The 27,184-nt window shown below is 36.0% G+C and overlaps 1 protein-coding gene across 3 annotated transcripts in view; it reads left to right on the top strand.

Moving 5' to 3' along the window:
• Positions 1 to 27,184, top strand: part of AUH (AU RNA binding methylglutaconyl-CoA hydratase) — a 178,456-nt gene that overhangs the window by 48,153 nt on the left and 103,119 nt on the right. For all 3 annotated transcript variants that reach the window (XM_037798436.1, XM_037798437.1, XM_037798435.1), the window contains one exon: positions 3,489 to 3,575. In XM_037798436.1, the coding sequence (XP_037654364.1) occupies positions 3,489 to 3,575 (87 nt within the window). The remainder of the gene's footprint in view (positions 1 to 3,488; positions 3,576 to 27,184) is intronic.

Here is a 27,184-nt window from a genome sequence, read left to right as displayed (position 1 = left end):
TATGTTCTATTCATTTTTATTCAAGTAATACATATACAACCTAAAATTTCCCCTTTAACCACATTGAATTATATAGTTCATTGATGGTAATTACATTCACAGTGTTGTGCTACCATTACCATAATCCATTACTAAAAGTTTTCCATCACTCTAAATAGAAACTGTGTACAATTTAAGCATTAACTCTCCATTCCCTACCTCCATCCCAGCCTTTGGTAACCTGTGTTCTAGTTTCTGACTCTATGAATTTGTTTATTTAAATTATTTCGTATCAGTGAGATCATACAGGTTTTGTCCTTTTGTGTCTGCCTTATTAAATTAAACATGATGTCTTCAAGGTTCATCCATGTTGTTCCTATTTCTCCCCATCCTCTCCAACACTTGTAGTTTTCTTTTTTGTTTTTTTTTTTTTTAACAGCAGCCATTCTATTGGGTGTGAAATGGTGTCTTGTTGTTGTTTTGATTTGCATATCCCTCATGGCTGATGGTGCTGAGCATCTTTTCATGTGCTTTTTGGCCATTTGTATATTTTCTTTGGAGAAATGTCTGCTCAAGTCTTTTGCCTATTTTTAAATTCTTGTTGAGTTGTATAATTTCTTTATATATTCTAGATATTAAACCCTTATCATGTATGTGGTTTCCAAATATTTTCTTCCCTTCTGTAGGTTGTCTTTTTACTTTCATGATAAAGTCCTTTGAGGAAAAAAGCTTTTGATTTTGATGAGTTCTTGTTTATCTGTTTTATCTTTTGTTGCTTGTGCTTTGGGTGTAAAGTCTAAGAAACCATTGGCTAACACAAAGTCCTGAAGATGCTGCCCTCTGTTTTCTTCTAGGAGTTTTATTGTTCTGGTTCTTGTATTTAGGTCTTTGATCAACTTTGAGTTGCTTTTTTGTATATGGTATGAGGTGGGGGTCCACATTCAGTTTTTGCATATAGACATCCAGTTTTTCCACACCATTGTTGGAGAGATTATTCTTTCCCCATTGAGTATACTTGACACTCTTGTCAAAAATCAATTGGCTATAGATGTTAGGGTTTATTTCTTAACTCTCAATTTGAATCCATTGATGTATATGTCTGTCCTTGTGCCACTGCCTTTTATTATTATTATTATTATTATTATTATTATTATTACTGTGGCTTTGTATTTAAGTTTTAAGATTGGGATGTATGAGTCCTCCAACTTCATTCTTCTTTTTCAGGGGGGCTTTGGTTATTTGAGTCCCTTACCCTTCCATATAAATTTGATGATTGACTTTGCCATTTCTGCACTTTGAAGAGTTTTGGCTTTAAAAAGAGAGAAATTGGTGGTAGCTTTGGAGGGGTGGAAGGTATGGAGTCAGGAATTTTTTTTGATGTAAACTTTCTTTATTGAAGCAGATTGTACAAATCTTGTATGCATTTCTGTAAATTTCTACAGAAGGAACTCACCTGTAAACACCACCCACATTAAGAAATAGAACATTATCAGTCTGCTACAATCATCTCTCATGCCTCTTTCAGTCATTAATTACCTCCCCCCAAAAGATATTGGGGTTACTCTGACTTTTATCACCAAATATTAAATTTGCCTATTTTCATACTTCATAAAACTGGAATTGTAGAGCATGCACTTTTTTTTAAGGCTGGCTTCTGCTCAACATGTTATGGGATTCAGTTTGTGTTGTTATGTGTAGTAGTAGCCAAATTTTGGCTATTATGAATAATGCTGCTACGAATGTGCTTGTACATGTCTTTTAGTGTACATGTTACGCATATCTGTTGGGTGTGTATCCTAGGAATGGAATTGCTTTCCAAAGTGACTGTACTAGTTTTACTCCCCAAAATGTCTTTTTATGAAGAGAAATTTTTCATCTTAATTAAGTCCAGTATTTTCCTTTTGAAAATCTTCGGAGGAATCTTAAAATATCCCAAAGGACTTGAAAATACTTTTGGATGTTTTCATTTAGAAGTTGATGGTTTACCTTTTACCTAAAAGCCTGTGACTTGATGGATATGATTGGGTCAGAGATGAAGATTTGTTTTTTTCATGTGAATATTCAGTTATTCCAGAATCATTTATTGGAAATCTGTTCATCACTGCTGCAGTAGCACTTCTGTTATAAATCAAGTGGGTCTTTTCTGTACTCTACTTTTATTATCCTGTATATAATAGCCAACATTTACTAAACAAATACTAGCATTCTTCCTTGCTTCCCCCGGGGTAACCATAGATATAGTTTTGGTGTTTATCATTTCCATACACTAAACAGTGTTCTCCTTGTTTACACAATTTATTCAAATGGTGTTGTCCTGTGTATCTTTCAACAATTATGTTTTTCCTTCACCATTATTTGTTAGGTTTATCCATGTTTATAATCCAGTTCATTCATTTTCATGCTACATGTATAACCTTCTATTGTATAAATATATTCCAGTTTTATTCATTCTCCTGTTGATAGATATTAAGGTTATTTAAGTTTTTTGCTATTCTGTAAATGTTGCATTGAATGTAGTACTTATTTTCTTGGATATGCATTTGAGAACTTTTCTAGGGTGTGTGTGTGTATATATACAAGAATTGATGGATTGTAGGATATCTACTTTTGCAGCCTCCATTTTCTCTTCTATTAAAAGTGTATGAGATTACTGTTGCTCCAATCCTAGCCAGTACTTTTTATTATATGCAGTCATGATTAACTTAATATGGGCTAAATAAGATATTAAATAGATAAGTATAGGCTTTCTGTACTATAATTTTACTTTGTTATATTTTACTTAAAGAAGGACTTATCTTTTCTCAGATTAATTTTATCAAAACAAATATCTTTGTTGAGCCACATGTGTAAATTATCCTTAAGAAATTCCGTATGCTTATTTCTTCTCTTCAGAAGTTATGATTCAGTGATAATCTCATAATTATGAAATTGTCAGTTTGTCACTTGTTTAAATGTGGTCCACAGTCACAAAGGAGGGTATCCACAAAGCAAAAAAAATATATATATATATATATATTTTCATAACACTGAAACATTGTGCTTTTCACTGTGTTGACATTTGCACTGGGGGTGCAAAAGCAGTGGTGGGTAAAGCTGCCGGTGTGTGGTGTGTTTGCAAGAATCAAGGTAGCAGCACTAATTTGTAGTGATTTATGTTAACATTACTGAGTTTATTTGTGTTTTCAAATAAATAAATAGTTAAAAAGTCTTGGTTTCAGTTTCTAATGCAGTAGCTACTGAAACATATAACCCATTCAAACTAAATCTCTGCCTCTAAGAGTGTAAAGGAGTCCTGAGACAAAAAGTTTGAGAACCGCTGCACATGAACAAACATATTTTACTCATGTTGATGATGGTCATTGAAAAGGAAAACTTAGGTAATATAATTCCTTTAGCAGGTGAATTCAGTTGATCTTCAAGTTTTATATGAATTATAAATCCTTTTTTAATTGTTTGCCTTAAAATTTTGTTGATGACTCAATTATCTTTCTAAATAAAATACCTTGCAGGTGCTGACCTTAAGGAAAGAGTCAAAATGCACTCCAGTGAAGTTGGTCCTTTTGTCTCCAAAGCAAGAGCAGTGATTAATGAAATAGGTAAGAAGTTTAAATTCTCTTTTTCAGCATGCTGAAGATGATCCTAAATGTTAGATTTTAAAAATTATATTCTGTCTTTATATATAAACTTTACTCAAGATATTTATGTAACTAAGCAATCATGATTTACAACTAGTTGTTTTATAATAGCATATAATGTATTTAATTTGAAAAATTATGCAGAATATTTTATAGTTACAGATGCCTCTGATGTATGGTGGCATGCGTATAAAGATATTTATCAAAAAACAAAAGACAATAATTTGACATAAGTCTTTACTTAAAATATTAATATCTCTTAAATAACTGCACACAGAAATGTATGTTTATAGATTTGGAATTTTTTCCTACATAAATAGGATCATAGTATATAGTTAATGACTCATGTGGAAATTTTTGCATATCAGTAGAAAGCTTTTTGCATATCAGTAGATAACAATCAATTATTATTTTTAAATTTACTGCTGCATAGGAATCAGTAGGATAGTTTTATCCAGTATTTTAAATTATTTCTTCAATGGTGAACATTAAAGTTTTTTTTTTGATGTTCTTTTTATTAATAATGAAGCATTCAATATCCTTGCATATCAGACCTTGAGAACTTCTATCTTTGTGTTTATAGGATAGAATCCTAAACATGGAATTGCAATTCCAAGGATCATTTGTCCATTTTACATTTTAATAACTGCTACTAGATTATATTCTAAAAAGATTGCAATTATCAATTATATGAGAGTACCTGTCCTCATACCACTGCCAGCATTTAATGTTTTGCTACGGTAAAAAAAATAAAACTCAGTATTTTAATTTGCATTTCCCCAAATCCTTCTGTGATATTTTTCTTTTTAAATAATGCTTGCTTTTCCTTTTCTGTAAATTACCATATATTCTCCACCCTCCTTTCTATAAGATTATTTAATAACTACTTATTTATTTAAAAGAGATTTTTGTATTAGTCTTTGTTAAAGGTGTTGTAGATATTGTTTCCTAATATGCCATCCTAATACAATTTCAGTAACTAAAGTAAATTAAAAAATTTTGATATAGAGAGAGTGTTAAGATCCCTTCATTATTCCTTTTCATTTTTTTCCTTGAAGATGTTTTGGGCAATTCTCACACATCGGTTCTCCCAGATGACTTTAGAATTATATTTTTAAAACAGTGGGGAAAATACTCTTTTGGGACTCTGGTTGGACTTTCACTAAATAATGTCCTTCAGGAAAATTTTATAGTTTTCTTCACATTGATCTTTTTGTTTTTTCTTTAGATTTATTCCTACTGTTTTTTTTTTTAAATAGTTTTTGTTCTTTTGAATAGGATCCTTTTTCCCTTCTTTCTGTTGCAGTCTGATTTTTGTAGGTCTGTCAGAAAGTTATTATTAAATTTTATATGCTTATTTTATATTAGGCTAGCTTACTAATTACTTATATTAATAATTAGTTCTTTCTCAATTAATTCTCTTGTGTTTTTCAGATGAAAGTTCATTATCTATAAATAATGGAATTTTTATCTGTTCCTAACATTTTTAATATGACATATTTTTTGTATTTTTTCACATTGGCTAAGGCTGTTGGTGTAATATTCACATGTTGAGATGAAGGTGCTCATTCTTATTTTTCTTTTAACTTTGATGAATCTCTTTAATATTTTATTGATAATTTTCAAGTTCAAGGAGTTTTCTTCTATTTTAACCTGGTTGGAGTTTGTTACTTATCATTTACCTCATATAGCCGTCATTATACTGAATTATATTAATAGATTTACTAATGCAGAATTGGTCTTGTATTATTAGAAAAAACCTAACTTAGTCATTGTGGCTGGTGGGGGTGGTTGTGGTGGTGGTTACTTTTAAAATACACTTATGGAAATCTTTTAAAATATTTTATTTTAATCGTAAAGTTGAATTGATCTTTGTATTTTATTTTGTGTGTTATCCTTTTTTGATTTGGTATTGGGGTTATACTGTATTCATAGAATGAGATCTGTACAGAGAAATCATCTGTTAATTGAAAGATTAGTAGCATTTGATCACTTAAACATTTTGGGGTCCTGTGTGGATTTGTTATTGTTGTCTTATTAGTTTGTTTTAGGGCTTGAGTTTTAAAAATTTGTTTCTGAGTTCTACAATGGTAATTGGCTTAGTAATCAATTCTTTCTTTTTTGTTCTGGTGTCCAGCTTAAACCTTATATTCATTTGTCTCCTGAGGTAGAGCATGAACTTTGTTTAGAAGTTGTTCAGATTGCTTGATCTTGGAAGTAAAAGTTGATGCTGCCTGTAATTATGTATATTATATATATTTAGATATATAAAATATATATATATATGCTAAAAGGGAGTGGCTAAGGCTGATCCAGTTGTTAAAATTACCTTGGTGTTTCTTTCAGAGCCTCCCTTTATTTATTGATTATGAATTTGGAATTTTTCTGGGACTTTTTAAATGAAGAACTCTTCCTGTTTTTGTAGTAGCATTTTCTTTTCTTTGATTGTAGCAGTAGCTTTCCTGTTTTGGGTCCTGATCCAGTCTACATTTTTTTTCTTTCCATGAATTCCATAATGTTTGTTTATGATAGTTTTTTTTTTTTTTTTGGTTTCAGCTTATTCTTTTTTTTTTTTTTTTTTTTTACAAAACAAATTGTACTTTCGATTGTTTACAGTACCATTACATAGTTATACATTCATCACCTGAATCAATCCCTGACACCTTCATTAGCACACACACAAAAATAACAAGAATAATAATTAGAGTGAAAAAGAGCAATTGAAGTAAAAAAAAACACTAGGTACCTTTGTCTGTTTGTTTGCTTCCCCTACTTTTCTACACATCCATCCATAAACTAGACAAAGTGGAGTTTGGTCCTTATGGCATTCCCAATCCCACTGTCACCCCTCATAAGCTACATTTTTATACAACTGTCTTCGAGATTCATGGGTTCTGGGTTGTAGTTTAATAGTTTCAGGTATCCACCACCAGCTACCCCAATTCTTTAGAACCTAAAAAAGGTTGTCTAAAGTGTGCGTAAGAGTGCCCACCAGAGTGATCTCTCGGCTCGTTTTGGAATCTCTCTGCCACTGAAGCTTATTTCATTTCCTTTCACATCGCCCTTTTGGTCAAGAAGATGTTCTCCATCCCACGATGCCGGGTCTACATTCCTCCCCGGGAGTCATATTCCACGTTGCCAGGGAGATTCACTTCCCTGGGTGTCTGATCCCACGTAGGGGGGAGGGCAGTGATTTCACCTTTCAAGTTGGCTTAGCCAGAGAGAGAGGGCCACATCTGAGCAACAAAGAGGCATTCAGGAGGAGACTCTTAGGCACAAATACAGGGAGGCCTAGCTTCTCCTTTGCAGCAACCGTCTTCCCAAGGGTAAAACTTATGGTAGAGGGCTCAACCCATCAAACCACCAGTCCCCTATGTCTGTGGTCATGTTAGCAACCATGGAGGTGGGGTAGGCGAATACCCCTGCATTCTCCACAGGCTCCTCAAGGGGGCACTACGTCTTTTTTTTTTTTTTTTTTTCTTTGTTTGTCTTTTTTCTTTTTTTTTAACTTTCCCTTCTTTTTTCAAATCAACTGTATGAAAAAAAAAAGTTAAAAAGAAAACAAACATACAATAAAAGAACATTTCAAAGAGACCATAGCAAGGGAGTAAGAAAAAGACAACTAACCTAAGATAACTGCTTAACTTCCAACATGTTCCTACTTTACCCCAAGAAAGTTACATAATATAGCAACATTTCAGTGAACTTGTTCCTACTACATCCATCAGAAATTAACAGACCATAGTCATTTCTGGGCATCCCCAGAACGTTAAATAGCTTATCTGTTCTTCTTGGATTATTGTTCCCCCTTCCTTAATTGCTCTCTACTGCTAGTTCCCCTACATTCTACATTATAAACCATTTGTTTTACATTTTTCAAAGTTCACATTAGTGGTAGCATATAATATTTCTCTTTTTGTGCCTGGCTTATTTCGCTCAGCATTATGTCTTCAAGGTTCATCCATGTTGTCATATGTTTCACCAGATCGTTCCTTCTTACTGCTGCGTAGTATTCCATCGTGTGTATATACCACATTTTATTTATCCACTCATCTGTTGAAGGACATTTGGGTTGTTTCCATCTCTTGGCAATTGTGAATAATGCTGCTATGAACATTGGCGTGCAGATATCTGTTCGTGTCACTGCTTTCCGATCTTCCGGGTATATACCGAGAAGTGCAATCGCTGGATCGAATGGTAGCTCTATATCTAGTTTTCTAAGGAACTGCCAGACTGACTTCCAGAGTGGCTGAACCATTATACAGTCCCACCAACAATGAATAAGAGTTCCAATTTCTCCACATCCCCTCCAGCATTTGTAGTTTCCTGTTTGTTTAATGGCAGCCATTCTAACCGGTGTTAGATGGTATCTCATTGTGGTCTTAATTTGCATCTCTCTAATAGCTAGTGAAGCTGAACATTTTTTCATGTGTTTCTTGGCCATTTGTATTTCCTCTTCAGAGAACTGTCTTTTCATATCTTTTGCCCATTTTATAATTGGGCTGTCTGTACTATTGTCATTGAGTTGTAGGATTTCTTTGTATATGCAAGATATCAGTCTTTTGTCAGATACATGGTTTCCAAAAATTTTTTCCCATTGAGTTGGCTGCCTCTTTACCTTTTTTGAGAAATTCCTTTGAGGTGCAGAAACTTCTAAGCTTGAGGAGTTCCCATTTATCTATTTTCTCTTTTGTTGCTTGTGCTTTGGGTGTAAAGTCTAGGAAGTGGCCTCCTAATACAAGGTCTTGAAGATGTTTTCCTACATTATCTTCTAGGAGTTTTATGGTACTTTCTTTTATATTGAGATCTTTGGTCCATTTTGAGTTAATTTTTGTGTAGGGGGTGAGGTAGGGGTCCTCTTTCATTCTTTTGGATATGGATATCCAACTCTCCCAGCCCCATTTGTTGAAAAGACCATTATGGCTCAGTTCGGTGACTTTGGGGGCCTTATCAAAGATCAGTCGGCCATAGATCTGAGGGTCTATCTCCGAATTCTCAATTCGATTCCATTGATCTATATGTCTATCTTTGTGCCAGTACCATGCTGTTTTGGCAACTGTGGCTTTATAATAAGCTTCAAAGTCAGGGAGTGTAAGTCCTCCCACTTCGTTTTTCTTTTTTAGAGTGTCTTTAGCAATTCGAGGCATCTTCCCTTTCCAAATAAATTTGATAACTAGCTTTTCCAAGTCTGCAAAGTAGGTTGTTGGAATTTTGATTGGGATTGCATTGAATCTGTAGATGAGTTTGGGTAGAATTGACATCTTAATGACATTTAGCCTTCCTATCCATGAACATGGAATATTTTTTCCATCTTTTAAGGTCCCCTTCTATTTCTTTTAGTAGAGTTATGTAGTTCTCTTTGTATAGGTCTTTTACATCTTTGGTTAAGTTTATTCCTAGGTACTTGATTTTTTTAGTTGCTATTGAAAATGGTATCTTTTTCTTGAGTGTCTCTTCAGTTTGTTCATTTCTAGCATATAGAAACATTACTGACTTACGTGCATTAATCTTGTATCCCGCTACTTTGCTAAATTTGTTTATTAGCTCTAGTAGGTGTATCGTTGATTTCTCAGGGTTTTCTAGATATAAGATCATATCATCTGCAAACAATGACAGTTTTACTTCTTCTTTTCCAATTTGGATGCCTTTTATTTCTTTGTCTTGCCGGATTGCCCTGGCTAGCACTTCCAGCACAATGTTGAATAACAGTGGTGACAGCGGGCATCCTTGTCTTGTTCCTGATCTTAGAGGGAAGGCTTTCAGTCTCTCACCATTGAGTAGTATGCTGGCTGTGGGTTTTTCATATATGCTCTTTATCATGTTGAGGAAGTTTCCTTCAATTCCTACCTTTTGAAGTGTTTTTATCAAAAAGGGATGTTGGATTTTGTCAAATGCTTTTTCAGCATCTATTGAGATGATCAATTGATTTTTCCCTTTCGAGTTTTTAATGTGTTGTAATACATTGATTGTTTTTCTTATGTTGAACCATCCTTGCATGCCTGGAATGAACCCCACTTGGTCATGGTGTATGATTTTTTTTAATGTGTCTTTGGATTCGATTTGCAAGTATTTTGTTGAGGATTTTTGCATCTATATTCATTAGGGAGATTGGCCGGTAGTTTTCCTTTTTTGTAGCATCTTTGCCTGGTTTTGGTATTAGATTGATGTTAGCTTCATAAAATGAGTTAGGTAGTGTTCCATTTTTTTCAATGTTTTGAAAGAGTTTGAGTAAGATTGGTGTCAGTTCTTTCTGGAAAGTTTGGTAGAATTCCCCTGTGAAGCCATCTGGCCCTGGGCATTTATTTGTGGGAAGATTTTTGATGACTGATTGGATCTCTTTGCTTGTGATGGGTTGGTTGAGGTCTTCTATTTCTTCTCTGGTCAGTCTAGGTTGTTCATATGTTTCCAGGAAATTGTCCATTTCTTCTACATTATCCAGTTTGTTGCCATACAGTTGTTCATAATATCCTCTTATAATTTTTTTAATTTCTTCAGGATCTGCAGTTATGTCACCTTTTTCATCCATTATTTTGTTTATATGGGTCTTCTCTCTTTTTGATTTTGTCAGTCTAGCTAGGGGCTTGTCAATCTTGTTGATCTTCTCAAAGAACCAACTTTTGGTGATATTTATCCTCTCTATTGTTTTTTTGTTCTCTATGTCATTTATTTCTGCTTTAATCCTTGTTATTTCTTTTCTTGTACTTGGTTTAGGATTGGTTTGCTGTTCATTTTCTAGCTTCTTCAGTTGATCCATCAGTTCTTTGATTTTGGCTCTTTCTTCCTTTTTAATATATGCGTTTAGTGCTATAAATTTCCCCCTTAGCACTGCTTTTGCTGCATCCCATAGGTTTTGGTATGTTGTGTTCTCATTTTCATTCGTCTCTATATATTTAGCAGTTTCTCTTGCTATTTCTTCTTTAACCCACTGATTGTTTAGGAGTGTGTTGTTTAACCTCCAGGTATTTGTGAATTTTCTAAGTCTCTGATGGTTATTGACTTCTAATTGTATTCCATTGTGGTCAGAGAATGTGCTTTGAATAATTTCAATCTTTTTAAATTTATTGAGGCTTGTTTTATGTCCCAGCATATGATCTATTCTGGAGAAAGTTCCGTGAGCACTAGAAAAGTATGTGTATCCTGGTGATTTGGGATGTAATGTCCTGTAGATGTCTTTTAAATCTAATTCATTTATCAGATTGTTTAGGTTTTCAATTTCCTTATTGGTCTTCTGTCTGGTTGATCTATCTATAGGAGAGAGTGATGTGTTGAAGTCTCCCACAATTATTGTGGAAACATCAATTGCTTCCTTTAGTTTTGCCAATGTTTCTCTCATGTATTTTGTGGCACTTTGATTGGGTGCATAGACATTTACGATTGTTATTTCTTCTTGCTGAATTGCCCCTTTTATTAGTATGTAGTGGCCTTCTTTGTCTCTCAAAACATCCCTGCATTTGAAGTCTATTTTATCTGAGATTAATATTGCTACACCTGCTTTCTTTTGGCTGTAGCTTGCATGAAATATTTTTTTCCATCCTTTCACTTTCAGTTTCTTTGTGTCCCTGTGTCTAAGATGAGTCTCTTGTATGCAACATATTGATGGTTCATTTTTTTTGATCCATTCTGCGAATCTATATCTTTTAATTGGGGAGTTTAATCCATTTACATTCAATGTTAAAACCGTGAAGGCATTTCTTGAATCGGCCATCTTATCCTTTGGATTATGTTTGCCATATTTTTCCCTCTCTCTATTAATATCCTTTATTGTACCCATACCGAATCTCTTTAGTACTGAACCTTTCTCCAAGTCTCTGTGTCCTGTCTTTGTTTCTCTGTCTGTAGGGCTCCCTTTAGTATCTCCAGTAGGGCAGGTCTCTTGTTAGCAAATTCTCTCAGCATTTCTTTGTCTGTGAAAAATTTAAGCTCTCCCTCAAATTTGAAGGAGAGCTTTGCTGGATAAAGTATTCTTGGCTGGAAATTCCTCTCACTCAGAATTTTAAATATATCGTGCCACTGCCTTCTCGCCTCCATGGTGGCTGCTGAGTAGTCACTACTTAGTCTTATGCTGTTTCCTTTGTATGTGGTGAATTGCTTTTCTCTTGCTGCTTTCAGAACTTGCTCCTTCTCTTCTATGTTTGACAGTGTGATCAGTATATGTCTCGGAGTGGGTTTTTTTGGATTTATTCTATTTGGAGTTCGCTGAGCATTTATGATTTGTGTATTTATGTTGTTTAGAAGATTTGGGAAGTTTTCCCCAACAATTTCTTTGAATACTCTTCCTAGACCTTTACCCTTTTCTTCCCCTTCTGGGACACCAATGAGTCTTATATTCGGACGTTTCATATTATCTATAATATCCCTGAGGTCCATTTCGAGTTTTTCAATTTTTTTCCCCATTCTTTCTTTTATGCTTTCATTTTCCATTCTGTCATCTTCCAGGTCACTGATTCGTTGTTCAACTTCCTCTAGTCTTGTACTGTGAGTGTCCAGAATCTTTTTAATTTGGTCAACAGTTTCTTTAATTTCCATAAGATCATCCATTTTTTTATTTAGTCTTGCAATGTCTTCTTTATGCTCTTCTAGGGTCTTCTTGATTTCCTTCATATCCCGTACTATGGTCTCATTGTTCATCTTTAGTTCTTTGAGTAGCTGCTCTAGGTGCTGTGTCTCTTCTGGTATTTTGATTTGGGTGCTTGGGCTTGGGTTATCCATATCGTCTGGTTTTTTCATATGCTTTATAATTTTCTGTTGTTTTTGGCCTCGTGGCATTTGTTGAACTTGATAGGGTTCTTTTAGGGTTTGTAGACCAGTTGAAGTCCTTATCTCTAATTTATCAGATCTACAGCTTCGTGGAGTACACTTTCTCTAACTAACCAGCAGGTGGCGTCCACGAGCCACCTGTTCTCCACAAGCCAGTTCTCCCCTGCTTAGCCTTTTTGGTGAGTGGGGGAGTGAGTCTTGTGGGGCCCAATTGGTGTACCAAGCTTGCGTGTGTAGTTGGTGTTGCCTGCCCTGCATGTGGGGCGTGTTTCTGGGCAGTTGGGGAGGGGGGGTGGCCCTAACAATCAAATCTCCCTGATGATCCTAGAGTTTTAAAGCTACTGCAATAGTCTAATCCTTCAGTTCAGTCCTGCCACAGTTTATCTCTGCTACTGACCCACAAGTCTTTGGTATTGGCGTATGGCTCCTGAGACTTGCAAGTGGGCCCCTCTTCCAGGCTGTGCACCCCGGGTCCTCTGTTGAGGGATGACTGTGCTATGTCACAGGTGAGTGCCGTCCACCCAGGGCAGTTCTGGGCTGCTGGGCTGTGTTGGGAGGCTCCCAGTCTGCTCAAATGATGGCTGAATGGGGCTCTGTTAATTCACACTGCTCCCCCTTCCCAGCTCTGGGACATTCAGCTGAGGTTGCAGGGAAGGCTAATGTCCACGCCCAGTTTTGTGGTGTGTGCCTGTTATTTGAAGCACTTCCGTCACACTGGGTTGTCTGGGGCAGCTCTGGGCTATGGGGCTGGCGATGGGCAGGAGTGTTTCCTGTCCACCAGGATGGTGGCTGTGAGCGGACACCCCCCTTTTCTTGGGAAGTTGTGTTGTTTAGTGAATTTTCTCAGCCACTGGATTATTGCCTTTTGTCTCAGAGCTCTCTTAGTTCTGCTCTTGACTTGACGTGCCCAAATTTCAATTCTTTGAAGCTTTCTGTATTGAGCTTCTTAGAGTAATTGTTTTAGAAAAAGCAAAAAGGATTTAAAAAAAAAAAAAAAAAAAAAAAAAAAACGGCCCTCCTCAGAGATCTAATGGGTTATTGAAATGCTAATAGACAAAGCAACCAGGGCCATTAAGGAAAGGTGCACAGGGCAGAGAGATCAGCCTTGCTTCGGGATTTGCATTTGCGCCTCTAGGCCTGATCTCCGCCCTTCCCCTTTCTGTGTTCACCAGAACTCCAAAAATCCTCTGCTTTTATTTTGGAGTTTTTCGTGTTGTTTTTTTTCTATGCCTGTCTCCTCTCTGCTGGGCTGGCTGCTCTCAGAGTCTCTGGTGTCTGGTCTCAGTCTATCTATGGTTGGAGTTTGAATCAGTAGAATGAGTTTCCGATAAGAGCAGCCACTGCAATTCTCCCTTCTCCTTCCTGGAGCTGACAGCCCCTCCTCCCCCGGGACTGAGCCTGGCAGGGAGGGGCGCGGGTTCCCTGGCCGCAAAAACTTACAGATTTCGCTGATCTCAGCAGTTCCACGTTTTCATGAGTGTTGTATGAAGTATGCCCAAAGACAGATTGCTCTGTGGTGTCCAGTCCACGCAGTTCCTGGCTTTTTACCTACTTTCCTGGAGGAGTAACTAAAACATACAGCTCACCAGTCTGCCATCTTGCCCCGCCTTCTATGATAGTTTTTATTACAAAACCACAAAGGATTTAGAAATTTTAAGATATCTTTTGAGATGATTTGGTGAGATTTTGAGAGGCAGGTAGAAACTAAGCATGCTTAGTCTGTCATCTTGTTCTAATTCACTCATATGTTAAACCAGGGTCAGGCAAACTTTTTCTTAAGGGGGCAGATAGTAAATATTTTAGGCTTTCAAGGGCCATATGGTCCCCGATGCAACTGTTCAATTATAGCGCAAAAGCAGCCATGGGCAATATATAAATGAATATGCATAGCTATGTTCCAATTAAACTTTATTTAAGTACTCTGAAATTTAATTTCATATAATTTTCATGTCTTATGAAATATTATTCTTTTGAGTTTTTTAGCCATTTGAAAATGTAAAAACCATTCTTAGCTCATGATTATGAAAATATTGAATGTCTTAATTTATTAAATTTGGCTACAGTGATACTTTCAGGAAAATTCATAACCTTAAATGTATATATTAGCAAGGGAAAAGACCAAAAATTAATAGCTAAGCATTTACCCTTAATAGGTTATAAAAAGAAGAATTAATCAAGTTCAAAGAAAATGGAAGGAAGGCAAATAATAAAAGTACCAAAAGTTAGTGAAGTTGAATATAGAGATGCAGTAGAGAGGATCAACACAAGGCTAAACCTCTGAACAGGGGTATAAAGAGAATAAGCTCAATAAATAATACAAATTTTTACAACTACAGCAGAAATTACAAAGATATTAAGAAAATACTTTGAAAAACTTTATGCTAATAAACATGAAATTTCAGTCTCAAGAAGAAATCATAGGCTAGAATAGTAATATAACCACTGAAGAAATTGAATCAGTGGTTAAATAAGTTTTCACAGAGAAAGCAACAGACTGGTTTGTTTTTACATGTTAGTGATCTACATTTTCGGTGTTTTAACTAACCTGTAATGAATAGATCATTACAATCTTATACAAACTGTTCCAGAGAATAGAAGAATGGGGTTACACTCCCAAACTCATTATTTCAGGCTTGTATAACCTTTGTACTCAACTCTGACAAAAACAATGGAAGAAAGGAATAATAGAAGCCAGTCTTGTGAATATAGATGAAATCCAGTAGCTTGTAAAAAAAAAAAAAAAAGATCAAGTTAGGTTTTCCCAGGAATGCAAGAGTGGTTTCTACTAAAGATCATTAAATTTTTTTCATGACATTAACCAATTAAAATGAAATCATATGATTAGCTCAGTAGACTGAGAAAGAACATTGGAGAAATGTCTATTTGTGGAAAAAGCTCTCAGCAAACTAGGAAAAGAAGAAAACCCTTAGTCTGATGAGAAGGGTATCTGTTTTCTAGTGGTAAAATGTTAGAAGTAGTCTCCTAAAATCAGATACAAGACAAGAGGCCTGCTATTACCGCTTCTGTTCAACATTGTTCTGAAAGCCTTTGTCTGTGTGGAAAGACAGGAAGTAGGAATAAAATAAATAAGCACTGAAAAGGAAGAAACAATACTCTTCTCTTCAAGTGGCATGAAACTTAAATGATCTACAAATTGTTAGCCATAATAAGGGTATGACAAGAGGGCTAAACATAAGATCCATATAAAAAATAATCAATTGCATTTCTTTATACCAGCAGGGGAAAAAAAAGATGTCAGTCAAGAGAAGATACCATTGACAGTAGGAACAAAAAATGTAATGGATGTAGGAATATATGTAAGATATATGGAAATTTATGAAACTTTATTGTAAGACATTAAACAAGCATTAAATGGAGACACATCCCCTGAATAGGAAGACTTACTAGTATCAAAAAGATGATTCTCACATGAAGTACACATTCAGTGGAGTTATACTTAAATTATTAGCATTAAATTTTTTGAGGAATTTGATGAACAAAAAAAGTCCCCAAATAGCCAGATATTCCTAAAGAAGAAAAAAATTAGGGGTCTTTTCCTGTCAGTTCTCAAGACTTATTTAGAAGCTGTAGAAATTAAGATGATAAATTATTGGCTTCAGAATAGGTAAATTGACTAATGGAGTGGAATACAGAACCCAGAAACAGACCCATAGGAAAACTGATGCACGACAAGGGACATTGCAGATCTTTGGGGAAGGGCAAAGACTTTTAATACATGGAGAAGATAAAACTAAAACATCTATGATCTTGAGGGCGTGAAGAACTTCTTAAAACATCAAATGCTGTACACAGGAGAGAATGATAAATGTTACTAAATTAAAATTAAATACAACTGTTCATTAAAAGACACTGTAAAGAAAGTAGAAGGAAAAGTCTCAAACTGAGAGAAAATATTGAAACACATAGCTAACAAAGGATTCACGTATATATGCATGCGTATATGAATAGATACACACAGCCTAGAAATCAGTAAGAAAAGACAACACAACAGAAAAACATTTCAGACAAGAAAGAGGAATGGGGAGTAAAAATGTGAAAAGATGATCAGTCTCATTAGTAATCATAGAAATGCCCAAGACCACAGTGGGATGCTGTTTTGTATCTACCAGATAAGCTCAAAATTCTTAAGCCTGATAATACCAAGAATTAGCAAGGAAGTGGATTACCAGGAAAACTTACGTGTTTTTAATTGGAGTGTAAATTGGTATAACCACTTAGGAAAGAATTTGGCATTGTCTTAGAAAGTTGGACATCCACATTTCATAAAATTTAGTAGCTCACTTTTTACACTTGGGGATATACCTAGAGGGGTGACTTTACGACTTTTTTTTAGTCCTGTAGTAAGAAATACATTTTACAGTTTCACCTTGTAAACACATATTGGTGGGTGAATATTAAACAGAGGCTCATGAAGTAATACTCTTTCTTTGGCACTGCCTTTTGCTATTTTCTAGTCTATTACATTTTAAAAACAATTCCTGTCTTTGACCTACTAATGAAATGGGTTGCACTTGGATTTTGAAAATATTTTGATAGGAATTATTACGCACGTGTCCTAGGGAAACTTATATCAGGGACAGGAAAAAGACTTTATAATAGCAATATTGTTAATAAGTAAAATGTTGAAAAGAACCAAATAGCAATGGCAGGAGAATGTATAAATGCACAAATGTTCTTTTGTACAAAGGGGTAGTGGAGAGCATTGCAAATAAATAAATAGCATGTATATGAACAGCCTGGATACATCTTTGAAACATAAGTTTGAATTAAAAGCAGCATGATGCCATTTTTAAAAAACTAAAGCATGCAAAACTAAGTAGTTTACCGTTTAGGGACACATACATGTGTATGTATCACACTCGTAGAGGAAAACATATGGTGATGGTTACTTTGGGTTTGGGAAGGCAGGTAGAATAATAGATGAAAGGCACATATGTCAAGATGGTATTAGTTCTGACCTAGTTCTTACTTTGAGTAATGATTTGCTGGAAGTTTATTATTATACTTCATGACATGCATATGCTAAATATATTCTTTTCATGCGCCAAGTTAGGTTGGAGGGTACTGCCCTGTACTGAAGGGATGTTTCACATACAGACCTTTGAATGATTAAATCCCTTGGCCATGGGTTGCCAGAGCCATCTCATGTAGACTTGCCTGTTGTTAAGTTTTGAGGAATTTTGCATGGCAGTTGCTCTACAGTTGCCAGCTTGGAATCAGCCATTGTAGGAATGTCAGTAATGATTCAAATCAGGACTCAACTCTGCCTTGTTTGGTACCACTTCTCTCTCATATCACCTATTACATTTACATTCTCCACCACTTAAGAATCTCTCTCTGTGGTACTGAAGGGCACACAGAGCTTTCTGCTTGGCCCCCGTGACTTCCTGGGCTCTACCTGTCTTTAATGAACCAGTCTGTAAGGGGCTTAGAGATACTGGACTTTTTTGAAAGTTGTTCTATTTTATATAAATGAAGATCAGGAAGACATTCTATGTTTCATTCAGAGTCACTAAATTTCTTACTTTAGTGTTGCTAGTTTCTTAGAAATTCTTTTCAAAAGTTATTCTCAAATCCTAGGACAAAATTCAGTTCCTTTTGTTCTTTTTCAAAGAAAAGTCATCTGATCCTTTTGGAAATGTTGTATTCTAACCAAATGGTCAATTCTCAGATTTCTAAAAGGTTAATCATTATAACAAATTCCTCCCCTCTTCAGTCGTAGGATGTCTTAGTTGAAAACAATAACCTGAATGTTTTGAAATATCAGCAAGTCAGCAAGAATGTCCAGACACGAAATTACCAGGATCAAAAAATAGTTGTTGTTTCTCTAACTTTACTATCCTTTCTAGAGCTTCTGTGATGCACCTGCCTTCAGGTTCATTTGTGGCAGTATGTAAATCCCTAGTTAGGACCAATGTTGTACAAGTTAGGAGTATGGAATATGATGGAATAGGGACATTAATTACCTCATTGATGGCTATTCTTGTCTTTAATAGTGATTTAAATTAGATGATAATTCGTGAAGACCTGGGAAACATTTTTAGAATTCTTGCAAATAGAAACTCTGAGGCAGGCCTAGTTCTCTTGAGTTGAGACGTCAAAGAATTGCTACCTAATGATAAGGAAATATTTAGCTTATCAGAATCTGGTTTGATGTGGATGATGTTTTGTAAGTGATCTTTCATAGTAATCCTTTAAAATGCCAGGCATTTCCAGCTTTCTTTTCCTTTCTCTGATGAAATAAAATTGCAAAGGCTTTAATTTAGCTGTGTAAATGCAAAGTTGAATTTGCATTGAAATATAGGTACTTTTTATTAAAAGGGGCAGATTACAAAATTCATCTATTTAACAAACATCTCTTTTCTTAAGATTTTGTTATAAAGTTTTCTTAAAGGAAATAATTTAATCTTGAAAATTTTCAATATTTATTTTTCTATCAGAGAAAAACTCTTTCTGGGTCATATACGTAGAAATTATTTTTGTATTTGCTTTTGAATTTTAGAATTGAGACACACTTGAAGGGATTAAAATGCTCAGCAACACGAAATAAGTCACTAATAATTAAAAAACAAAACAAAGCACCAGTGTATAATAGAAGCACATACATATCAAACTTTTCTCTTAGTTGCCCTTCTGCAGAGTTTTGCTTTTGGAATTGTACCCTTTACTGCCCTAACCTGGCTGTCCTTGTGCAAGAGAGTATTCTTCAGTGTTTTGGTAATAACCATGTGATCTTTCTGTCAACTTTATCTTAAGCTTGAAGTTACACTGTCTCATAATGAAAGTTGCTCTTATGATGTCACAAGACCTACTCAGCTTAACATTCTCAGATATAGCTGTGAGATGATTATTTGGTTGCAGAAAAGTTACATGTTAAGTATTAACGAAATGTAGTAAGTTACATTTTAAATATTATCGAAATGTAGAAAACTTCTTTGCCTTGTTTAGGTGTAAGATTATTGAGTCATACTAGTTGAAAATCACTTGAGATTCTTGTGTGAAGTCTACCATTTGTAGGTGTCTGACCTTGAGCAAATTCCTGGCTGAGCCCTACCTTTCAGTTGGTCACAAGCGGGTTCACCAGTGATCCCTTCTTACAGACTTTTAATTTAATGAATTATTAGCTCTACAAGTAAGGGTCTGTATAGTTATATGTCATATTTACTGCTCTAAAGATACTGCATGTAGAAGTCACTCAATAAATGATTGGTGAATGAAAAATAAATATATCCTAAATGGTCCAGGAAGAAGACATCTTGCACTCCACCGTCCATTAGGTCTTAGAATTATACATGTTTGCCCTATCTGAAACTTGTGGTATGGTCAACTGCTGGGCTTCCAGGTGCCCTTTGAGCATTTGCTGCCAACTAACCAGTAATCTCTTCATCAGATTCAAACATAAGGATACCTCCGTTTGTAGTTGTGCTTCCTGTCACTGCCTTTGCTTACTTTTTATTAGCCTTCCCTTCCCCTTTCATTAGTTGGTTTAGGCTTCTGCCTTGAGTATTTCCATTCTTTTTTGCCCTGTTACCCTCTCCAGTATTCTGCTACATTCAAGGATTGTACTTGTACAATTGTTGTACTCCTGGTGGGTGTTCTAATATCCCACCTATCTCACACTAGCCTTCCTTCTTTTGATCTGCATATTAATTTTCATACCTACTTCTTGTAAGAACCATAAGTGTTTTTTTCCTCCACCTGTACCTAGTCTCTAGCATAGTAATTGCCCCATGATAGGTACTCAATTGAAAAAGTGACTTGACTGGGGTCCTGTTGGGTTTAGACATGTAAGTCAATTTCTGCAAATTTCCTCTTATCTTCAGATTGGACACTCTCCTTTCTGTCTGTCTGTACCTAAAATTGCAAGGATCGTGCTTGGACCGTCATGAGTCAGATTCTTTCTCTTTCACCCCAGCTTCACATTGCTCCTAGAATGTAACTGAGGATGATAGAATGAACATGGGTGGTTTGTTTACTGTGATAGTAAATTATGATAGTTTCCCCTTTTCTAGAGGTACCGATGCCTAGTAGGTATTCAAGTGGAAATGTGAAGGAGGTAAGTAGAATGAGTTTGGAGTTTAGGCAGGTAGTCCAGGTTCGAGATGTAAATTTGGAAATCATCAGCATATAGATACTGTGTGAATCCTTGAGACTGGATGAGTTACTTAGGGAATTACTGTAGAGAGTGAAATGTCTCAGGATCCAAAGGCGTAGCATTTTAGAGATTGGGGTGAAGAAGAAGAACCAGGAAAGGAGACTCAAAAAGAGAAGCCAGGGTACCTGGGAGGAAGGAAGGAACTATTCTGAAAGCCAAGTAAAGAAGTGTTTCAAGAAGGAGGGGGGTGAATATTTGACCTGTTGACAGGTCAAATAAGGTGAACATTTAGAATTGGCTTACTGGACTTTACAACATGATTGTTATTGGTGACTTGAGAAAGCACCTTTTTGGAGAGGAATTTTGGGGCTATGGGTAGCTGCTTCCTTGGCTGGCAAATGATTCCAAGCTCCATTCCTTGGGCAATTTTGGGAGACTAGTCTGATTGTTGGTCTTTTTGGTATCAGTCCATTTAGAAGTAGTAGCTAATTCCCATTACTTGGCTTTTTGTAGATAAACTAGAATTGAGATAGTATTTGGACATCTTTTCCTTGAAAATATGTATATACATTTGTGTGAAGCATAACATCTGATTAATCATGGTTTCATAATAGTCTGAAGTGAGATTCAAAATCTTTGAATATGAATAAAGCATGCATAATTGCTATCAAAGTTTAGACTGTTGTATTTGTCAATTAACATATTTAGTCACTATATTCTTTCTGATTACAGTAAATGTTAAACTAGGATATGTGCTTACAAAGGTATAAATCCATTTAAAACTCTTCCTAGCACCCAGAATTAGGATTTAGAGATTCTTGAGTAATGATTACAAAAAGAGCATGCATTAATTCCAGATATAGATCTTTTAAACATTTTGTTGATTTAGAGGCATGTAATACTTACAGAAAACCAGAGATGATAGTTTTTAGGCTTTATTGGTTTCCACTATTTTATATAGGTCTTAGAGCTTTTTCATATACGTCATTTTTGTTTTTACTTTATCTGAAATAAAGCATAGGTTGTTCTGAAAATACCTTACTAGTACCACAGTAATTATTATTGTAATACAACTTGAGAATATGTACTTGTTATACTTGTTAACTTTTCTTTGCTTGTGCCTAAATGATTGATTTTCACTTTAGATGTTACTGTTAAGAATTGCTTAATAAAGAACATTTTTTGAGGGTTGCCTGATTGTTGGTCTGCCAAGTTGACCTGAAATGTTTATGTTCACTATACTGTTTTTGTTCGAGAGTCTAGCAGATTTTTAAAAATAATTAATATAGTTAAATTAGATACAATCCAGCATGTACTTTACTTTTTAATCTTTTTAATTTGATGTCATAACTAGAAATTGGAAGTGCTGAATTATGGTATGTGAAAGGTTGTTTGATAAAACATTCTAATTAGCCATCTCTGTTAGTTTTCCAAGAAGTGACTTACAGATCTTAATTTTTGTTTTCTTTATCCTCTTGCCAAGAATGATGGAAAGTGAAAACAAGTATCTAGGAGTCAGTTGTTTTTTCCTTATGAGTTGTGAACATCCCTTTCTTACTGAATCTTAATTCATCATTGAATTCACAGTTTAAAATTTATGGTCACTCTCCTCCCTGTTTTTGAATTTTATTGCCTTTCTGACTTTCATTACAAGTTATTCTCATTACAATTCTTGCCAGTTTTTGTGAAAACGAGACTGTTTTATGCTAAACATAGCAGGAGTTGATCAGTTGAGCTCTGTTACTTACTCCAAAATTTTACCCTGGAATATTCTAGAATTTGCAAGACTGAACCAGGAATTCATTTTTATTCTTGTTTGGCTTTTCTCTGTTTCCCCCTCTCTCTCTCTCTCTCCCTCTCTCTCTCTCTCTCTCTCTCTCTCTCTCTCTATATATATATATATATATATATATATATATATGTATATTTAATTAATCCAACTTTGTTGAAATATATTCACATGCCATACAGTCAGCCAAAGTGTGTAATAGTTGGTCACAGTATCCTCATATAGTTGTGAATTCATCCCACAATCAATTTTTAAACATTTTCAGTATTCCAAAAAAAAGAAACACCAAAAATAGGAATAAAAATAAAAGTAAAAAAGAATACCCAAAAACATCCCATCTCCCACCTCCCTGTCTATTATTTATTTCCTTTTGTTCCCATTTTTCTACTCATTTGTCCATACACTGGATAAGGGGAGTGTGAGCCATAAGGTTTTCACAATCATACAATCACATCATATAAGCTATATAGTTATAAAATCATCTTCAAGATTCAAGGATACTGGATTGCAGTTCAACTGTTTTGAATATATCCTTCTAGCTATTCTGATACACTAGAAACTAAAAAGGGGTATCTATATAATGCATAAAAGTTACCTCCAGAATGACCTCTCAACTCCATTTGAAATCTCTCAGCCACTGAAACTTTATTTTGTTTTATTTCTCTTCCCTGTTTTGGTCAAGAAAACTTTCTCAGTCTCATGATGCCAGGGCTAGGGTCATCCCTGGGAGTCAAATCCCACGTTGCCAGGGAGATTTAACCCCCTGGGAGTCATGTCCCATGTAAAGGGGAGAGCAGCAAGTTTACCTGCCAAGTGGGCTTAAAGAGAGAGGCCACATGTGAGCAACAAAAGAGGTTCTCTGGGGGTCACTCTTCGGCACGATTTTAAGTAGGCTTACCCTCTTCTTTGCAGTAACAAGCTTCCAAAGGGTAAGCCCCAAGATCGAGGGCTCAGCCTACTAAACTCGTAGTCCCCAGTGCTTACAAGAATATCTGGAATTCCCCAGGTGGGTAAATTCAATATTTCTAAATTTCCCACAGTCCCTCAAGGGGGGATTGCAAATACTTTTTATTCTCTGCCCAGATTACTCTGGGATGTATCAGGGCTTCATGCTAACCTGTAGAATCCAACCAGATCTCACTCCCTATTCAAGGTTCCATGTAATTATGATGTTTGAGTAAACTGACCACACAGGTTAAATTATATAGTGTGCTACAGAAAATACAGATTTTGCACCAAATAAACATCTCTTCCTTTGGGTCCAACACAGAAGCTGAAGTTTTAGAACACAGTTAATACCATCCTCTACCTTTTAGTCTGATCTACACCAGTCTCAACCAATCCATTTCATTCAGATCTCCATTCGAAGCCTGACCTCCTTTTCAGCCACTTCTAACAGTTGCTGCGTGGGGCAATGCCAACACTCACAGCTGCCGAACCCTGGCTCTGAGTTCCAGGTGCCACACAGACACCTGAAGCTGCAAGGATTAACTAGGTCACACACAAACAGCTCAGCATCTTAGAATTTACAAATAACTGTTGCAACTCATGAATAGATGTGACTGCTGTAGGAGTTTACAATCTAGGAACATTTACAGTAAGTCTTCCCTTGATAACCCATGCTCCCAGATTCAGTTCTCAGAGTTTGCACATTATTGTTAGTGCATTTTAGTGAGGCATTTTAACGTTTGTCTATTCGTTTCTGGCTTATTTCACTCGACATACCATCCTCAAGGTCCATTCACCTAGTTGCATACCTTACAACTTCACATCTTGCTGCCGCTCAGTATTTCATAGTATGTGTACACCACAGTTCACCATTAGGTTTATCAGTTAATGTACCCTTAGGCCATCTCCATCCATTGCAAATCCTGAATACTGCTGCCACAAACACCAGGGTGTAAATGTCCACTAGTGACTGTGCTCTCAGTTCCTCGCAGTATGAAACCTGTAACAGGGTTGCAGGACCATGTGGCATCCCCATACTTAGCTTCCTGTGGAACCATCACACTGCCCTCCAGGTGGGCTGCACCATTCTACTTCCCCACCAACAGTGAATAGGTTCATCCCTCTCTCCACGTTTTCTCTAGCACTTGTATCCCTCTGTTTATTTTTTAAATAGTTTTATTCATACCCCATGCAATCCAAATTAAGTAAACAGTGATTCCCTGTGTAATCACTTAGTTATGCATTTACCACCACAGTCTACATCAGAACATTTCTATTTCTTCTGCAATGAAAGAGGAAGAGGAGGAAAAAAATGAAGAGTAAAAAAAGAAGAAAAATAAAACAGAATACAACGAGAAGGTCATACAACACCACCACCAAGAATCCCATATCCCTCCCTTATATCCCCCTCTTACAGAAATTTAGCTTTGGCATATTGCCTTTGTTAAAATTAATGGAAGCATATTACAACGTTGCTGTTAACTATAGACGCTAGTTTGCATTCATTGTATTTTTTCCCCATACCATCAAGTTTTTAGCACCTTGCAATGTTGACATTCATTTGATCTCCCTCATGTAAAAACATTCTTACATTAGTGCACTTAATCACTATCATTGACCACTCTAGGTTTCACTAAATTATACAACCCCAGTCTTTATCTTCTGTCTTTCTTTCTGATATCATACATGTCCCTAGCCTTCCTCTTTCACCTGTACTCATACTCATCTTTGTTCAGAGTACTTAGAGTCTTGTGTACCATTACACAATATTGTGCAGTCTATTTCTGGATCTATACAATCAATCCCGTTGAACATACTGTACTCCTTCAGTATCACATGTGTGACCAATATAGTATTTGTCCTTTTGTTTCCGGCTAATTTCACTCAATGTAATGTCTACTGTCTACCATTTTGTCTTTTGGATTTTGTATGTCATATTTTATTTTATTTTTATTTTTTTCTCTCTCCCTTTTTTTACCTTTACTGATAGTCTTCATTTCTACATTCTTCTCTGAACGTCTCTCCTGTCTTTTTCTATCTGCCTGCAGTGCTGCTCCCTTTAGTATTTCTTGTAGAACAGGTATCTTGTTCACAAAGTCTCTCAGTGTCTGTTTGTCTGGAAATATTTTAAACTCTCCCTCATTTTTTAAAAAGTTTTGCCAGATATAGAATTCTTGGTTGGCAATTTTTCTCTTTCAGTATCTTAAATGTATCATATCATTGCCTTCTCACCTCCATGGTTTCTGCTGAGAAATCTGTGCATGGTCTTACCAAGCTTCCCTCATATGTGATGGATTGCTTTTCTCTTGCTGCTTTCAGAATTCTTTCTGTCTTTGACATTTGATAATCTGATTATTATGTTTCTTGGCATAGTTCTATTTGGATCTGTTCTGTTGGGGCATGCTGTGCTTCTTGGATCTGTAATTTTATGTCTTTCATAAGAGATGGGAAATTTTCAATGATTATTTCCTCCGTTATTGTTTCTGCCCTTTTTCGTTTCTCTTCTCCTTCTGGGACACCCATAGCATGTACATTCATGTGCTTCATGTTATCATTCAGTTCCCTGAGACGCTGCTCATATTTTTCCATTCTTTTCCCTATCTGTTCTTTTGTGTGTAGGATTTCAGATGTCTTTTCCTCCAGTTCATGAATCCTTTCTTCTGCCTCTTCACATCTGCTGTAGTATTTTTCATCTCTTCTGTTTTGCCTTTCATTCCCGTAAGTCCTGCCATTTGTGTTTTCAAGCTTATGAATTCTTCTTTATGGTCACCCAGTGTCTTCTTTATATCCTTTAACCCTTTTGCCACATTTTCCTTCAGCTCTTTGATTTGATTTAGAAGATTTGTTTGAACATCTTTAATTAGTTGTTTCAGCTCCTGTATCTCATTTGAAGTGTAAGTTTGTTCCTTTGCCTGGACCATATCTTCATTTTTCCTAGTGTGAATTGTAATTTGTTGTTGTCTAGACATCTGGTTCCCTTGATTACCCCAGTCAGATTTTCCCAGACCAGACAGTCTCAGGCATCAGAAGGAAGGTGTAATCAGTATCAAGTTTCCCTGAGGATGAGACCCAACAGGTTGTTGGACTTTCCTGTGAGGCCTCTAGACTCTGTGCTTTTCCTGTCCTGTCCAGCAGGTGGTGCTTGTCAGCCTACAGCTCCCGCTAGTGTAAAAAGGTACGGTGCCTTTAATTCTCAGTGGACCCTGTCTTGGCCTGGGGCTGAGGTTGTTAGGAGCCAAACTTAAGTTGTTTCTGTTTTTTTTTTTTCCTCCCTCAGTCCCTGGGGTCTGAATTCTCTGAGGGAGGGCTGCCACTTGAGCTGGGCTCTGCCTCCATTTTCTTAGGGAAGATACACCCTTTAGGGAATTATCTCCTACACTTAAATTCCTCCTTTGTCTCTCTAACTCTCTTCACTCCACCTTTGCCTGGGTTAGCACTGACAATTGTCAATACTTGAGGCTTTCCCATAATGAGCTACTTAGAATGGGAGAAAAAAAAAAGAAAAAATTAAAAAATCCCCTTTTTGGAGTTAATCCCTAGCCTCCTAGATTCGCTGGTCATAGTAGTTGGTTTCCAGTTCTCTGTGCCCCTTTTCTTGGGACACAGCTGTTTTCTAGTATTCTGAGCTCAGCCATCTCCCAAAGCCTCTGTTTTTATTTATTTATTTATTTGTTTGTTTGTTTATTATTATTATTTTTTTCTGTCAGCCCCACCTCCTCTCTGCTGAGAGAGACATCAGGGTTCCTCTCCTGCCTGCTCCTTGTTTATTTATGCTTGTAGCTTTTATTCAGTAGTCCAAATTTGTTAATTAAAACTGCAGTTGGAACTTGGTTGTGTTACTTTCCCTTGCTCTTAGAAGACTGCTTCTTTTTCCCACAGGGAAGTATTTCAACTCAGCCTGCCATGCCAATGGGCGATGGGTGTCAGCTCCACAGTTTGGAGAGCTTTACTTACAGTTCT

This window comes from Choloepus didactylus, chromosome 10, assembly GCF_015220235.1.
Source record: "Choloepus didactylus isolate mChoDid1 chromosome 10, mChoDid1.pri, whole genome shotgun sequence".
Classification (NCBI taxonomy): Eukaryota; Metazoa; Chordata; class Mammalia; order Pilosa; family Megalonychidae; genus Choloepus; species Choloepus didactylus.
This window is presented reverse-complemented; position numbering and strand designations above follow the sequence as displayed.